The sequence below is a fragment of the Drosophila subpulchrella genome, chromosome 2R (assembly GCF_014743375.2).
Source record: "Drosophila subpulchrella strain 33 F10 #4 breed RU33 chromosome 2R, RU_Dsub_v1.1 Primary Assembly, whole genome shotgun sequence".
NCBI lineage: Eukaryota > Metazoa > Arthropoda > Insecta > Diptera > Drosophilidae > Drosophila > Drosophila subpulchrella.
The window spans coordinates 10,593,377-10,611,752 of record NC_050611.1 but is presented as its reverse complement, the minus strand read 5'-3'; the positions used below and the strand labels follow the sequence as shown (position 1 = coordinate 10,611,752).

The 18,376-nt window shown below is 39.0% G+C and overlaps 2 protein-coding genes across 2 annotated transcripts; both read left to right on the top strand.

The window, feature by feature from the left end:
* Positions 1-4,427: 4,427 nt before the first annotated feature.
* LOC119549718 (serine protease easter-like) lies at positions 4,428-5,441 on the top strand. The gene is made up of 4 exons (XM_037857952.1): positions 4,428-4,638; positions 4,716-4,758; positions 4,818-4,990; positions 5,041-5,441. The coding sequence occupies exons 1-4, from the start codon at positions 4,428-4,430 to the stop codon at positions 5,439-5,441; spliced, it is 828 nt and encodes a 275-aa protein (XP_037713880.1).
* Positions 5,442-10,348: 4,907 nt separating this feature from the next.
* LOC119550952 (carbonic anhydrase 1) lies at positions 10,349-11,433 on the top strand. Its single transcript, XM_037859978.1, has one exon. The coding sequence runs from the start codon at positions 10,395-10,397 to the stop codon at positions 11,412-11,414; it is 1,020 nt and encodes a 339-aa protein (XP_037715906.1). The 5' UTR covers positions 10,349-10,394; the 3' UTR covers positions 11,415-11,433.
* Positions 11,434-18,376: the final 6,943 nt, after the last annotated feature.

Sequence of the window (18,376 nt, the reverse complement as noted above, 5' to 3'; positions counted from 1 at the left end):
TGTATCTTAATATCTAATATTTCTTAATTACTAATTAAAACCAGTTTTTTACTAATTTGGTTAATCTACATAAGTCAGCTTTATTAGGCACTTACATACTTTTAAATGTTTGATCTTCCAATCCATTCGAACAAAAAATAAAAACGATTCAAGGGCTTATAATATTAATTCGCAATTTATTTAATCCGTTATCTTTAACATTTATAGTTCGTAAATAAAGAAAATGTGCAAGCCATAAACCTTTAACCGGAATATTTTGGTTAGTGTATTATAAAGTAAACAAGCCAAATAAATCGTGATAACATCTCAATTCAGTGTTGGGTTCACTTATTAGAGCTTCGGTATCATTTTTCATTTACTCTTTTTGTCCATAAAGTAAATATAAAAACTTGGAGTGTGTTAATTAAACAAAGGCGTTTTTGGAATACACAACAGCATGGATAGAAAAAGAAAAATAAATTTATGGAACGAATATACGTATTTTAGTGTTGCGTAGAGTAGTTGAATTTCACAATATTTTCCAAGGACTAATCGACTAAGGAGTCTCAATTAGACCGAATTTTGAATGCGCGGCATGAGCAGGTCGTAAATCACTTTGGCGAAATCCGAGGAACAGATAGTGACTGTGACTAGGACAGCGACGAAATCCTTGAGATGCCTGGACCGGCATACCAAGAAGGCTTCCAAAGAACGCAGCTCAAATGCAAAGGATTTCCTCCGGCATGCACGATGCTTCTTTGACTTTGTTTGGCAATCGTTTAAGCCCGGAAAGAGGGGTTTTTTGGGGGGGGATAGGGATATGTGTGTGTGTGAGTGAAGGACCAACAAGTACGTGCAGTCAAACAGATTTCCAGTTAGCAGCTCACAACAATTCGCTTTTAAGCCAGCGCATAAATCAACCTCAAAAGATATCCCCGAAATTTGTGGGAAGTGGAGAAATTCGAGGGGGTAAAAGTTATTTTTTTCGGGCCGCGGCATTTTATTGAAAGGATAATCGATTGGAGCAGCCGCTGGCAGCGCATTAAAGGATTCGACTTTGGGCAACTTTAAAAACTTAACCCAAGGCGATGTCGACGAACTGAACGATGTGAAATGCGGCTCTTTGCGGTCAATTTAATTGAATGATGAATTGCGTCGGACACTTGGGAGGTTGGGTTTTGTAGCCGCAGAAATTTCTTCAGTTGTCACGAGTACTTGTGTCGAAGGATGAGATGGGGTCCTTGGGGCGGGAGATGCTTGGGGGTCCGGGTCCTTTCAAAAGGGCCACGACAAAGACGAATACGCATAATCAGTCAAAATTTATGACAAGCTCGAACCCGAAAGTCAGCTTAAGCATTTAATTGGCCCAGGTCCAGTTGGCTGTCCCCCCGGACATTCCTAATTAGCATGGGCATATCCTCCTACAGGATGGAGTACATTTTTTGTCGCCAGCCCCATCTCCTCTATGGGGCTCTATGTGTGTTCCCGGGACCCAAAGAGATTTTTACTGTTCCTCGACTCTGACTGATGACTCCGCTGGAGAACTCGGGGGTAATTTGTCTAGGCCAAAAAGGCTTCGCCTCTGGCCTCCTTGACTGACAAAAAGCGAGTGGAGTTCCAAGTTGGCTCTTACAAAACAACCTTCTGTCACCGCCTTTCACTCGATTCGCGCTGCAAGGAGGCGCATAAAAGATAGATAAATAAGAAAAAACTCTGAGCAGCGTTAAACCCGAATTGTTGAGCTTAGTGCAGTTTCGTGTAACGCATTATTCTTGCTTAACATTTGTCGTTTTGTGTTTTTTCTTTGTTCTGCAGGCTAAGCCAGCTTCAGAACAGATCCAAGTTGTGTGGAAAATGTGCAAAATATCTAAAACTAAATAACCCAAAAAATTATAATATTCACTACAATATTAAAATCTCAAATTATTTTTATTTGGTCGCTACTAAATTTCGACAAGCAGCTTTGCAGACTCAGAATTAATCCATTACTTAAGCTTCTGCAGGATATATTAAATACCAATTTGCGAGATTTTTAAAAATCTTTTTTAAGAATGATTTAAAAATGTAAACCCCTGAAAATTAATTTTTTGTATTTACTGCACTTACTTATGCATTTTAAATCATGTCGTATCATATTCGGAAGATTGGTATATTAATATACCGATAGTTTCTATGACAGCTATATTATACAGTATCCGATTCTTGCACACAAAATATAGAAACTCTGAAATCTTAAAATAATGATATTGTATAGAAAATAATATGATCAAAAACAACGAAGCTCTAATTATACCCCTTACTCGTAGAATAGAAGGGTTAAAAGTTATGACTAACTTTGTTAAACAGGCTATCGAATGGTCGTCAGCTTGGCAACATTGGGAATGTATTGAAAGTTTGTTAATAGTACCGCTACCGTCCGCTGAGTGCTGTGGCGCTGGCATGTGCTGCGCCAATCGAAAAGACCTGGGAATATTTTATTTTAGATATATACATACATATATATGAATAAATGATATAGTAAACATTCTTTGCACGAACACCGCCAAAAGATTAAATTTCTTTTTCTTTGGGCCGCGGCAAACGGCGTTCATCGAAATTCACTCGCTAAATCTGGTATTTTTTCTGGTATTTCCTTAGCTCATCTGAGTACCGCGCTGAAAAACAAATCCGACGAAAAGCGTTAGCCGCGTACTTGTCTCTCGCTCACACCTATGGTAAGCCGAGGTTTTCGTCGATGTGAGTGCTAGGCTCATGGTACTAGACTCACACTTTCTCAAGGTCCAACTTTCAAAACTTCGCTCACACTGCAAAGAATACGATTTTTCGACTAGTAAAACTCTTATCCGATCTGAGTACTAGAAAATATTAAGAAAACAAGTTAAAAATATGGTAAATGTGAAAATATATATATCATCTTTGTGTTCATGAATTATACAATGTTCAGGGTAACTTGAGATTCGAATTAATAAAAATAATTTTGTAAACTGGAAAAGCCCGGTTTCAGTTAGCCTCCCTTGACATATCGAACCACTTTGACAATAGTGCCATCGCCAGTTTGACAGCTCTAGAAATCTCCAACTAGACAACAATTCAAACAAACACACACTGCATTTTCAGAGGCGAACGTAATAAAAATAAATATGTGGGATAATATTCTCAATTGTTTTTCCTTAAAAATTAAATTAAACATTTTTTTTAATAATAATAAAATAATTTTTTAAAATGGAAGAAGTCCTTGCTAACAGTCTCCAACAAAAAAGCCGATGCACACTCCCGACAAGACGAACTTACCTTACATTTTTTTATACATGCACTTTTTGGGGACTTACAATGTAAATGAAATGTATAAAAGCAAAGCAAAAAGTAGAAAACACGAAGTAAATAATCTAGTAAATAAAGTAAATTAATAAAAAAAATATTATTTTACTTGTAAATTGTACGGTTTTGACATGTGTTTTTGTCGATTTTTTCCGACTTTTAAAAATTGATTAATTAATTATTTATTATAATTTAGAATATATTACAAATAGTTATTTTTATAAATTTACTGTGCATTAAAATTAAATGCAAAATGGAATAAAATTCAATTCGTCCTGCCAAGTTTCCGACAGATTTTGGCCTGTGCGCAAACTTTCCTTAATTTAGCAAAGATCAGAACCATAACTGGATCTTACATTTGTAATTATTTGTAAGCAAAAATGTAAATGTTGCGACGCCATCTATGAGAACTCTGCGGAATAGCGGCCATACCCTACAGTCGAGGGCGGTAGATGACGTACAAAATAAAATGTGTACTACACAGAAAAAAAACTTGATTTTATTTAATCTTATTTGTTTTAGCAAAATATTTAAAAGATAACAGTAAAGTTATGGGTTCAGGCTTTCGGAATGGGACCGCAAACAGCACTTGTAGATTTCATAAATTTAGTTAGTCCGATCTTTACGTGGGATTCCTCTATGAGTTAGTGGTTGAATTTTCTATTAATCTACATTAAAATTATTCTTTTTAATTTTTATTTTTATTTTTTATTCTTTTTATTTTTAGCCCATTTTCATGTTCGTTTTTTTTTGTTATCCAATGGTTCAGTTATTTTAACGTGGGATACCTCTATGAGTTTGTGGTTGAATTTCCTAGTACGCTACGTTCAAATTTTACTTTAAAACCCATTTTAATGTTTATGTGAGTATATGTATATAAACAAATTTTTATTTCTTAAAAAAGTTATTAAATTTGTTATTCCTAGAAATCTATTTTCATTGTTGGGTTCTAAAATTTGAGTCTAATTGTGCTTTGCAAAGTAGTCATTTTTTCTTAGCTATCGCTGAACAATATAATAATTGCTACACGCGAAAATCATAAAAACATGATTATGTATCATTATCTGCTGGTCAAAGAGCCAATATAAGGCGATTCATTTTGAGTACCTTCATTCAGTCGTTGAAATATCATGGTGAAGATCGTCTTTTCGGTTATTGGGCTTTTAGCCTGCCTTTTTATTGGAACTAAAGAAGGTTCGGCTTACTTGCTCGACCCTGATTGTGCCGTTTCAAGGAGCCTCCCGAGGATTATGGGAGGTCGAGATACAGACATACTTTCGAATCCATGGATGGTTTTGGTGATCGGTCCAAAACTAGAGACAGGTGTTAAATTCTGTGGCGGTTCGCTTATCACTTCTCGTAGGCATTTCAAATATAATTTTAATTTAGTTTTAGATACATATGTCATTCAATTGCAGGCTTTGTTCTGACAGCAGCGCATTGTATAGACTCTGGGCCCATGTAAGTACAGGAATTTCAAAATTCCTCATTCATGTTTACGTCACTTACGTTTTTTTTAGGAAAGTACGCTTGGGGGAATACGATAATCAATACCTCATGGAAGACTGCAGTTCGGGTATTTGCTTACCAAGGAGCTTTGAAGTTGATGTCGATAAGACATTTGCTTATATACAATGTAGTTACAAGAATGATATAGGCATCCTTCGAATGAGTAAAACAATACCCTACTCAGGTAATTAAAAAGGGCAAAACGAACCTCCAAGCTAATTATTCAATCCTTAGATTTTGTGAGACCGATCTGCATTCTCATCGATGAAGAAATTGGATACGTGCCCTTATTTAGTGTCACCGGCTGGGGTAGAACTGAAAGAAGCGATTCTAGCAAGGTTCTACAAGTTGCTACCTTACAAAACATAGATCGTAACCAATGTGCGGAGAGTTTTAAATCGGAGTTTGATGTAGCCCAGATATGTGCTGGCAATTATACCAGCGACTCATGTGTGGAGGATTCTGGCGGACCACTAAGCGCAGTACGAACCTATAAGGGTCATAACCGGACCTTCCAGTACGGTATTGTCAGCCTTCACTCTTGTGGCGGTTTGGGAGTTTACACAAATGTAACGCACTTTACTGATTTTATCTTGAGCGTTCTTGAATATTTGCGAATTTCGGAACTTGATTAAACGATTGTTAAATAAAGAATTTATGCATTTTCATCTGAACATATTTTTATTTTCTGAAAACATTTTAAAAGGAATATTTTTTTTAGTCGAGTGCAAGTTTTTTTTTGTATAAAATTTGGGGTCAGTAGTTTTGAGTGTCGAAGGTGAGATCGTCATGACCCCTAACCTCGTTAGGAGGTGTTTTTGTTTGATGGATTACTTCTAAGAAATGTATGATAGCCTTGAGGTTAGCTCGAAAGATAAGAATTAGGAGCATTCAAAATAAAAGACTTAAAATAAATTTAAGCTACAGAATATAGCCCTGAACTTATTTGCTAAGTGGCTACATAAACTGAACTAAACAAGAAAGGAAGTTAGCTTCGGCAAGCCGAAGCTTATATACCCTTGCAGCTATAATTATTAAATTTCAAAACACAAAAAATGATATTCCCAATAGTATAAGATAATATGTCAAAAAACACCGAAGCTATAAATTGTTTCATATTATTTTCCTACCAATTTTCCGATCGTTCCTATGGCAGCTATATGACATAGTCGTCCGATTTTGATAAAATTAAATTCGAAATTCAGAACTAATTAAAAAATGTTATTTCCAAGCGTTGGAGGTTATATGTTGAAAAACACCAAAGCTATAATTTATTTCATATTATTTTTCCACAAATTTTCCGATCGTTCCTATGCCAGCTATATGATATAGTCGTCCGATTTCGATAAAATTTAATTCAAAATTCAAAATTATTTAAAAATTGTTATTTCCAAGCTTAGGAGGTTATATGCTAAAAAACACCAAAGATATAATTTTTTTTCATTTATTTGTCCGATTATTCCTATGGGAGCTATAAGATATAGTTGTCCGATCCGGCTGGTTCCGACTTATATACTACCTGCAAAAGATATAAGACTTTTGGGAAAGTTTCAGCCCGATAGCTTTAAAACTGAGAGACTAGTTTTCGTAGAAACGGACGGACAGACGGACAGACGGACAGACGGACAGACGGACAGACGGACAGACGGACATGGCTAGATCGACTCGTCTAGTCATGCTGATCAAGAATATATATACTTTATGGGGTCGGAAACGTCTCCTTCACTGCGTTGCAAACTTCTGACTGAAATCAATATACCCTCTGCAAGGGTATAAAAATGATAGCCTTGAAGTTAGCTCGAAAGATAAGAATTAAGAGCATTAAAAAGAAGTGATTTAAAAGAATTTAAAATATAGAATATAGAATATAGCCTTGAACCTATTTGCCAAGTGGCTACACTAATCAAAATAAGAAATAATACATGGTTTTGTGAAACGTTGTGTAAATTTTACATTTGTACTCACTTAAAGTATAAAGAACTTTATTTCAAGAGTATCGTGATCAAAATAATAAAGATTAAACACAATTTTTTCTTGCTTAAACTCACAAAAGTTGGCCGACGTCTTCTAACATTGTTATACCCGTTTCTCGTAGACTAAAAGGATACATTAGATTCGTCGGAAAGTTTGTAACAGGTAGAAGGAAGCGTTTCCGTTTTGTAAAAAATGAGAATGTGTTCTGTGTACACTCAAAAAAAAAATCACCATAAATATTAGAAAATCACCCGTGATTTTAAAACGCCATTAAATGCATATATGCATTTGTGGTTGAATTCTTTTATTGTCTATATTCAAATGGTTCCTTAAAACGATAGTCTAATTTTTAATCCATGTTCATTTTCAATTTTTGCGTAAATCCAATGGCTTTCAGAATCGGAACCCAAAGCTGCCCTTCAAGATACCATAACTTAAGTTATTAATTCGGTTGAGTTCTCACTTGAGATACCTCTATGATCCACGGAATTTTGCCAACACAGAAATAATTATTTCGAGTCACCACTTAGTAATAGACTTAACTTTTTCTATTCTTAGAACTGTATAAGTATTAATGAAATCAATTACAAATATTACAATTACAACCCATAACGTTCAATAGATCGATCGATAGCGAAATAAATTAGCTGACGACCGATAGTGATCACACGATTTGGTTTCAAAATCAACCCCCCAACGCATTCGATCCTGGTCCTTTGGTTCCTAAAGGCGTTCTTCGGTTCTCGCAAATGCCAATGATACTATTATTTAATGGATCGCTGTGGCAGGAACCTCTTGTTCCGCTCGGGAAGGCAAGAAGGGCGGAAGGGAAGTGCACGCTTTTGAAAGAAGTGTCTTTCAGGCCGAAAACAAGGACATTACACAGCCGGGAAAGTAGCAAACATTGTCAGCTAGCAAGCAAAACACGTCAACGCCCCTAAGCTGCTAATGAGGGCAACTGTGGCCGGAGGCTGTGAAAACAACGCTGGAATAGTGAAAGGACGCATGCTGCGATAAGGATCTGGATCACATTCGCAGGCAGCTGAGGAGCGGAGTTCCAACTCTCAGAGAGAGAAAAATACAGTGGCAACATGGCCGCAAAACGATCTTTAAGAATGTTTTTGCGGTTTTTCGGAAGAGAAGACACTCACTCGCTCACCGCTGTTCATTTAACAATCGCACGAAACAACAACCGATAATCCCGACCCTCGAAAACATATTCCAAAGCAGGCTGAGATACAAAAGCCTAAGCGGATTGGCCAAACAAAGTTGAGTGCCCTCAATACCTCATCCTGATCCCTTCGCCTGCGCCGTGTTTGATGTCCTGCGGCGCATATTAACATTATCAGCTGTGCTGTGTGCAAAAGAGAGATGGCTGCCGAGGTGGAGAAAATCCCACTAGACAATGTTATCGGAGCCCAGTAATTGTCTCGTCCTTGTCCGGGCATCCGAATAATGTGTGAAAATTTACACCGAATTTACACCGAAGGACCCCGCTGCGCCCGACTGCCAAGGACATTCTTCTTCTGTCCTCGCCGTAATCGGCAAATGTGGTTAAGTGATTTAAGAGGATATTAACGAGCCGTGCTGCAGACAAATCAATCGAATTCAAAGTGAGACCAATTTCGTTTGCATTATCCTGCAGCGAGAGCCGGCGAAATTGTGTGATGCGTTTTACCTTGGCTCCATTTTCGCGTCGCTTTAACAGAGTTTCCCCAAGCGGAAGCGGAAATTCCCTTTGCATGTTTGTGAGTGTCAGAGTTGCTATTGCAGTCGTTGGAATTTCCTTTCTGCTGCAATGTAAATTATAAGGGCACAATTTGAACAATTGAAAGCATTTTTTTTATTTCTTCAAAAGTTCAAATTGTTTTTCGGTCATTTCAGATTTTTAAGGCTGCAATTTTCGGAAGAGTTTATCGTTTTAACAAGTTAAAGCAGATAAAATGTTAAATCTGATGAATCTTCTAATGTTAATAGTTCGACTTTTGCTATCAACATTTTTTAGTAATAATGTTTGTGCTACTCAGTTATGCCTATAGAAAATATTATAGTATGAAACATATTTCTGAGGGTTCTTATTTGATCTTATTTGTTCCTATATTGTAACGCTTTTAAAATTTTGATCTATTCTTCAGTTAAGGAAATTTATTTAGCATTTTATGAACAAAAAAGTGTATATAATATAATGTTTTTTACAAAAGCAATAATTGTGTAAACATATTTACATCTCCATAAAAATATGATTTATGAAAGTCGATCAAACAAATTCGGACCACTTAAATAGAGTCCTTGTAGCGGATATAAAGACTCTCTAACCAAAACAAACATCGCGGAATGTAACAAGCAACCCCTGAGTGGAATCTGCAGCCTCAATTAACCCTAAGCGACCATAAAAATCGAGTCATTCGGTCAGAAGTGAAAACAACTGCCTCGGGGCCTGGTTACTCAAAAATGGTTATGATTGTTATTCCGTTATTCTCATATTTTGTTATTTTGGCACCCTCTGGCAGGACTCGCCTAACGATGTTAGTGTTTCCGTTTATGCCACATGCTTACCCGTCAATTTGCGTGCAGCTCGCATGCCCCAGGACACGTTCATGTCCACGGATACTACGAGTACGACTGCCACCAGGACATTCGACAGATGAGAGGACGAGGACGAGGAGGTGGTCCTTAGAGGTCGGGGCACGGACAATTTGTAACATTTGGCAGACGTCAACGCCCTGCACAAGTGCAGGAAAATGAAATCAAATCAAAGCCAAACGAATTGATCAGAAAAAAGTCATAATTGAATCGCAGTGGGAACTCAACCCTCAAACCCAAAAACTGTGGGCGTGGCTGGCTTTTGATAACTTTATGCTAATCAGAGATGGCCGAGAAGTCTCAAATTTCAGAGGCCATAAGTCAAGCATGGACCTACAGGCACAGAAAATATTTATTGTGGAGGATGATTTCTATTATGATTTAGAAAAGTCATATAAGAGATTTATCTGAAATATAAAAGGACGTAGAAATTAAGAACTTAGCTGCAGCACGAATAAATCTGGGTAATCATATGTAAAATATGAAAGAAATTATATATTAAATAAACAGTAAAGGTATTTATAAGATACACTTTAGTTTCATTGTGTGAAATCCATTATCCTTTTAATCCTTTTCCCCTGTGTAGTTCCTGTCGCAGCACAAAAGGTGTTTTTGGGGAGCTGGAAATAATTTCCGTTTGGCACCTAGTGCTCATTTCGCCTATTTTGTACATACAAAACTAATTAATTTCCCAAAATGCAACATAGAAGGGTTGAAGGGGGCACAGGAGCCGGAAGGGTCCACGCAGGAGCGGCACAGGATATTTGTGCAAGCAATTTCCGCCGCCGAAGAGAGTTTTGTGCGTAATTAATTTATGCAAAATACAAATGCAAACAAATTGCAAATGTTTTCGCACAAAATTGCTGCGCGCCCAATTTGTTTTCCAAAATAATTAACTTTTCAGCGGGTTTAATTAGAAATTTTCTCAGTTTTCCCGCTCATCCAGGAAGGCCAGCAGTTGGCTGTCATCCAGTGGAGCTAAAATACTTAACCAAGTTTTCTTGAGTGAAATTTATTTTCCCATTTTAGTGATGAACGGATGTCTGTCCTGTGGTTTATTGAAGTACCTTTGGTGCTGGCTGGAGGACCTATCCTGCCGCCTGCAGGACAGCAATCTTCTCAAGCTGATCCTGGCATTCTGCGTGGCTCTACTGGTGTTGGTAAATGTTCACACGGGATTCACCATGGCTAATAGCTGTCCAAGAGAATCGGAAGAGGAATCTGAAGATGTTGGCGAGGATCATCCGACAGAATCCTCTAGTGATTTGAACTGCACCCTACGCGGTTCGCCGGAAAACTACAACTACGGTTGGGACAGGGGTCCACATACCTGGGATGCACCGGGCAACAATCAGAGCCCCATTAATATAGAGCGGAATTGCCTGGATCTCAACTACTTTGATACACCTCTGATATGGTCACACTATAATGACGTTCCTTTGGGCATTCGCCTGGAGAACAACGGTCACACTCTGGTCCTTCGAGCTGCTTTTCCCGACCGAACGCCCTCCATCGATGGTGGCGATCTCCTAGGTCGCTTCGACTTCCGGGAGATCTCCTTCCGCTGGAGCTGGACCAACTCATCCGGTTCGGAGCACACTGTGGACCATCACCACAGTCCGCTGGAGATGCAGTGCCTGCACACAGATGCTGAGGGTAATGGCTGCTCCTCCAGCCAGGGCATCCTGATGATCTCCTACATGTTCGACTTCTCCGATGACAATCCCTTCCTCGACGTCCTGGTTCAGCATCTCGCTGCTGTTCAGCAGGCGGGTCAGGTGGTGGAAGTACCACCTTTTCCACTGAGTTACCTGATGCCAGCCTTCTACGACAAGTTCTACAGCTACAATGGATCGCTAACCGAACCCCCGTGTCATCGGGGGGCTGAGTGGTTGATGCACCCCGTGGCTTTATCCATTAGCGAACGCCAGCTGAACGAGTTCCGCCAATTGAAGGACAAACGTGGATCGAGGATCACTCGCAATGCACGTCCTGTTCAGCCGCTCGAAGATCGAACGGTCCGTCTTAATCGCTACCGTACCGGGTTTTAGGCGTAATCAAGTACTTATAAACGAGATTTTGTTAAATTATGTATTTTAATATTTATGCAACATATTATTTTGTTATTTTCTGAGTTCAATATGGTAAGTTAAAGAACTGGTTTTAAGTACACCCAAAAAAAAGGAATATACCTTTAGAGCCGAATGAATATATGGAGTAAGGAACTATTCGGTCATAATGGTATTAAGGTAGATTCTATAGGGCGGGTCATCTTGAAGAAACATTTTTATTCGGAAAATGTTCAAAAGCAAACTAAAACTCAGATATAATTCCCTATCCCTAAATAAAAAGACATCATTGAGTGGGTTATTTTTATAAGGAAGAAGACTTGTTAATTTTACAGGATTTACTATCAAAATCAAGGGTCTGTATCGTAATATTATCCAACAATCTAAAGGATCTTAAATATCTTTGTACTTAAGAAATGCTAGTTCCAATGATTTCCTATAGACATTTTAAAAAGCTTGATTTGGATAAAAAAAGTTTATTGATATCATCGATAATACCTATATCAAGATTCGGTAATACGATAATAATCAACGCAATCATCAAAATATTATCCAACAATCTAAAGGAACTTACATATCTTTGTACTTAAGAAATGCTAGTTCCAATGATTTGCTATAGACATTTGAAAAAGCCAGATTTGGATAAATAAGTTTATTGATATCATCGATTATACCGATAGCTAGATTCGGTAATACGATAATAATCAACGCAATCATCAGAGTATTCCTTCAGATAGCAAACACTCGCATAATTTAACCCAACCCAGTAAATTCACGCTTTGACTGGCAACCAGGACTCCATTCGCTGGATCTAATTGGTCCTGGTTTCCGCTCTATTTCTGATGTACATCCTGGACAGTCTTCCGCACAATTTGCTTTGGGTTGCCGTTTGCTGGGCAAATAGTGTGCCTATATAGTAATTCACTAATTAGTCGTTCAAAGAGCATTAGCATTAGCATTAGCCGTTGCAGGGTCCTGGGGTCCCGGGGTCCCGAGGTCCTGCGTTCCTGAGTTCCTGAGCCTGTTTCGCATCCTGTGCGCACAATCGCCGCAGGATATGGCGATGCGTGTGTGTGCGTGTGAGCCTGCGTCTGTAATTTCGTTAGTGCAGCGGAAACTGTTGCGGACATGTTTGCCCTGGGATTGGGATTGGCATTGGTATTGAGATTGGGATTGGCAACGGGAATGGCATGGGCATGGGCATGGGCAGGGGCCTGGGATTGGGTTTTTGGGCCTCCTGCGGCGACGCACCCTCATCTCCTGTTCAAATCCCCCGCCCCTCCCCTCATTACAGCTGCTGCTTGGCAATCAGAGTTCCAGTTTGCAGGCTTATAATTATCAGTTGGCGCCTAACCATAGATGGACATTCTCGACCAAGGGCCGTAATTAGTTTTTATTCGAGAGATGGGGTTTCCCCGGATCTCTACCCCCCGAATCCAATTCGATTTGGGGCCTCCAATGTCGACTTGTTTAATCAATGGCAGGCCAAGTGAATTTTGCAGCAATTGCATTTGCTGCAAATCAACGCTAATGAAATTATACAAACAAGTTTCGGTACGCTTTTGTTGCTCGGCGCACTGTCAATATTTTTGCTGTGCGCCCATTCGCAATTTGCATGTTTTGAAAACTTAATTGAATTGCAATTTCCACAAATAAAGCTTAATTTTTCGGTCGCGCTTTTCGTTTTCAGCCAGGGTTTTGCCGCCATGTCCACGTTATCGGACAAAATAATTTGTTTTTCGGCCAAAACTAAAACTTTTGTCTGAGAAATGCAATTAAAAACGGATAATTCCATTTATTAATGCTTGATATGCAAATTGATTGCACACAAAATGTTCAATTAATGTGAAAATGTTTGTTAGAAAATTAATGCAATTTTTCCCAGAATGGCAATAATTACGTCACATGCTTGTGGAAAGTGGCTCGTTTATTTATGTTAAATTAGATGAAAATGAAACACTAAAATGCAAATAATATGCAATTAATTAGTTTGAAAATATATTTACCCGTCAAAGTAGACAAGCGTCATTTTAGAAAATATTAGAGCCAAATGAGATGAATATTTTAAAGGAATTTCGATTAAAGCGATTAGAATAAAATATAACAATGCATTAAAAAGAGCATTAAATAGAGGAAAATCAAAGAAGCAACATTTTTTTAAAGCACAATTATTAATGTATGTTAATAAAACTTAAAGAAATTAAGGTAGATGATTTAGTTAGATGATTAAAAATGTACTTAAATAACTTTTTAAATTTAAAATTTCTTCCGGAAAGATTTGTAATATATTAACGATAATTAAGATGGTTAATTTTATATGTTCTAAGGGCCTAAGTATAAGTCAATATTTCACATATGAAAATAAAGTCTGTTTGTAATTGCAAGACATTAGAATCGTAATTTCTAACATTCGTGTTAATTGATTTTTCCAATTGAATCCCAACTTCTTGATTTAATCCCTTGAAAATATAACCAAAGCACAAACAAGACCCAAACAATTGCGGGCCTGATTTACTTAACTTCCTCCTAGAAATCGTTAACTCTATCGAAGCAGTCGCAGCAGAACAAACATATCAATCAGCACGTTTAATTGAATGTAATTAGAATAAAGCAGGCAGTCTGCCAGGATCCAACTCCTCTAGTAGCTGAATAAACCGAAGCCAGTTTGGCCAAAGGAACCCAGGACATCTTCGTCCTTCCACTTTCTGACTTTCCCATTTTCCCACAGCAACACAGCAGTTTGTGCAAGAAAATGAAATTAGACGAATAGAATGACGATGTAAGTGCCATGAAAAGACGTTAAGACGCTCTAAGCCAAGACGTTCGTTTGGCGGTAAAATGAGAGGGGGAGGGGGGATGATGATGAGGAGAGTTGGCTGCTGGTAAAATTGAGGCAAATTGCATTTAAGTGTTGCCGTTTTCATTTAGCCGCATGAATATGTATGGAGGATGCCTCGTAGAGGTCCTTTTGGATGGGGCATGGTGAAGGGGGATGGCTTAGCTTCCTTGGCTCTTGCTTTTGTGGCATGCAAAATTGAATGAATAATTGAGAAAACGAGCGCATGATGGCATTAGTGTGTGATTGTGTGAGTCCTTGCTGGTGTGCCAGTGTGTGTGTGTGTGTGTATTTGCAGCTAATGAATTTTAATTGCTTTTATTAAGGCACAAAGAGGATGATGTGGCATGCCAGGCTGGCAAGTGTCTGCATCAAAAATCCCTGTTCAATGTTAATTGTTAATCATTAAATATTGTTGCTGGCAAAATCAATATGGCGGCTGACGATTAATCAACGCCATTTTGTAATTATCTCGCTGGAATATTTAATTCAATTAACTTTGCGGGTGAACAAACTGAGCAGAGAGAAGCTCTCTCGCTTTCTTTCTTCCTTTTTTTTCTGGTTTTGGTTCCTGGCAATGCAAACAAATAAATTTAATTGAAAATTGTTATTGCAACAGTAACCGCACTAAAAAAAAGAAAGAAATGGCATAAAAAATGAACAATAACAAGATGTACGTGGCAGCGTTGGAAAAGAAAGGGTGGGAGAGAGACATACACATGAAATTAATTTGATGGAAAACTCGGTCCTTGCCGAGTCCTTTTTGCCCCAGTCTGCTGTCCCTGTCGCTCAGCCCTTTGGCGCACTTCCTTTTTCAATTAAACGCCACCATTTTCCATTAACGAATTTGCATGTGTGTCTGTGAGGGTGTGGGGCACTCACACACACACGTGGACAAGTAAAAGGCTCTCACTCAGACTCTCTCACACACACACACACACACATACTCACATGACTGTATTTCTATAATAAAATTAAATTAGAAGACCAGAAAATTAAATCATCAAAGCTTGACGTCTGCCGGCAGCGACGGCTGCTGTTTCCTCCTGTCTGTGTGTGAGTGTGATAGTGTGAGTGTGAGTCCTGCACACACGCACACACTGGCATACACTAACCAACACTCGCACACTCTCAGAGCCCAATTTGCAAAAGCGACAGTTACGAGTTCATTAATTTTTCTTCTTTTTTTCCCTCTCTCTTTTTCTCCGCCTCTTGTGCTCTGCGGTTTTTTGGCTCCCTGCCCACCCGCACCCCTTCTCTTTCTCTCTCGCCCTCTCTATTGCCATCTCTTTCGGGGCTGCTCGCTTTTCTTGATGGTGTGAGCAGCATCATAAATTAAATTCTTCATCAACTCAAACTCGTTAAGCGCCAATAAAGTGACAGAGAGTTATTTTCATCACTTTTTCAATGGTCTACCACAAGGCATGTCGGTGTGTCTCTCCTCCCTGTGTATGGGTGAGCTAAATGCGCCGAAGCGCTCACGCACACAAATGCCTTGAGAGAGAGAGCGAGTGGGCGAGAGAGAGAGAGAGAGAGAGCGACTGGTTTAGGCCACGCCCACAGCAAAGAGAGCCAGAATTCAAATGGGAATTATGAGTAAAAAAAAGGTAGCCCACTAAACTGGTTCTTCAGTTCAGCAGCAGAATCCCCTTCTTTTTTTTAAGACTTTTACGCATGCGCAGAATGATTTCGATTTTAGAGGGTATTCCTCTGATAATGGGACTCAGCTAAGTGCAGTTCGATCGCATCTGTCGGTGGAAAAAGATAGGATCAGTTTGGCCAGACCCTAAAGCATTAATTACACGATTAGTTGTTACCCCAAGCACACCAGGCGTATGCTTAATTTGGCCAAAAATTAATATTTCTCACTCCCCTTTCAAGCACTCATTTCATTGGAAAGTTAACTGCTTAACGATAAAAGCAAACTAATTAAATCCAGCGAAAGGAGGAGAAATTGCCACATAATAAAGCAAATTAAAAGCAAATTAATTTAAAACAAAAAGGAGGGGAGGCCGAGAAAAGTCGAGGAGTGGCAGTGAGCAGCGAGTTAACGTTGCGGATGTGGCGTAAATGAAAAGGATAAGTGGATACACACACACAGACGCAGTCGGAAGAAGGATATAGCCGAGATACCCGAGATACAGTTTGTCCGTCTGTCGCTCCACTTCAATTAAGCAGCGCGCCAACATGGCAGCCTCTCACAGATACAAGCACACACACACACGCACACAGCACAAGCTGACAGGCCGGAAGAGAGAGCAATAAAGACCCCCCCCACCCATACAAACACACACAGATACACCCACACATCCCTAGGACGTAATTACGTTTGGCAAGCTCGTTATGCGTAAGAATAAACGCGCATTAAGAGCTCATTAGTTGGCACAAATCGAATCGCTGGGCCAAAAGGAGGGCCCAAACCAAAATGTCAGGGGGCGGTGGGCGGTGGAAAATGGGCGGCAAATGTGCTGTGCGCCCGGTTATCTGGCATTTTCATTTAACGTGTAATGGAAGATAGCGTAAACGGGGCAAATTGAACCGAAGCCAAAGAGAGAAGCTGAATGAACCGGACTGAAATGAAATAGCCGAGCTCTGGGGATAAAAACCACAACTCATGACAACAGGTAAGCAGCGAGATGCCGGCTGAATGTAAATGGTAATGGTATTGGCCACGCTTAATGGCTGGCTGAACTGGCTGACTGCGTCTATTACCCGGCTGACAATCAAGTGTCGGAAGTGCCGCGGGGTGGTTTTGGGGGTCTTCCAGGGGACTTACCTTCCCATGAGTTTTTAGCAAATTATTTTCGCCACCAATCTAAAGTTGCTTTGTAATGGCGGTATTTAAAACCGGTTGCAGAGAGCAACTTAGTAGCTACTGGTAGCTGAAGTTTGTAAGAAATACCTAACTGAAAAATCTTAATCGGTTTAAATCATCTTATTATGAACTGAATTTACATCCATTGATTTTATACATGTGTTATTTAGAAATAAATGTAAAGTATAAGCTGATTAAAAAAAAAACGTTTTAGAAATTAACTTGTACATACATACATTTTATTCATTGCACAACATGACTTTTACCCTAATCGTTAGAATAAATATATCTATGGGATAAACACCTTTGATTTATTTTCTACGTTATAGAGTTTATGGAGTGGAAATAAATATATATGAAGAATTATAATAATTGGGTTTTACGAACTCCAAAACGCAAAACAAACTAACTCGAGGTATTTATAGATTTCATTTTTTTGTATGGATCTTTATTAGTAATGGTGGTATAATTAAATTTTTAGTCTCTTTCTCCTTATCACAATCTAAATTTTGTTGAAAATAACACGATACTTATTATTTAAATAAAATACAACTACCATATTGAGAGGCTTATGATAATGATAATGTAAAACCTTAATTCTAATTATTACTTGTAATAATAACTAAAACTTCAAATAATATAAACACAATCTTCATTCAGCTCCCCATTAAGCCTGCTGACTTTCAACAGTAGGCATAATTCCCAACTCAATAAACTGCCTGACCTGAGCTCCTATGCGAATGCTTTTAAGTTTATTTCCTTGACAAATGCCGCCTGCCGCAATCAGCTTGCAAATTTGTAACAATAGCAGGATATTAACAAAATCCACTTATGTATCCGTTTTAGGTTTCACGCTCCTTGGGAGAATCCGTAGAGCGAGACGGCAGAGCCGATGAACAGAGTGAGAGAGAGCGATATGGAGAGGCACACACTTTGTGGCCTAAGCCCAAAATGCTTTTCCGATGCAATTGTGGTCGAAAAATCTGTGGCACCAAAGTCATGATTCCGGCGGGCGGAGTGTGTGTCCTTCCCCCTTCGCCAGGACATCTGGACGAAGGGCAGTAAGTGCAGTTAGTTTATTTTATTACGAAGCCGACAAACAAACCACTTGGCCAGGAGTCGAGGTCGGGGTGTCCCGAAAACCCATTGTTACACTCTGGACTTCGGATCGTATAGGTATTGGGAAATGGGACTGGGAAGTATATCCTGGAGAAGAGCGGATTTGAACTGCCACCCCGCGAGTCCTGCGCACTCTCTCCCGCTCTCCAATCCTCTCCCGAGATAACTCCGCCC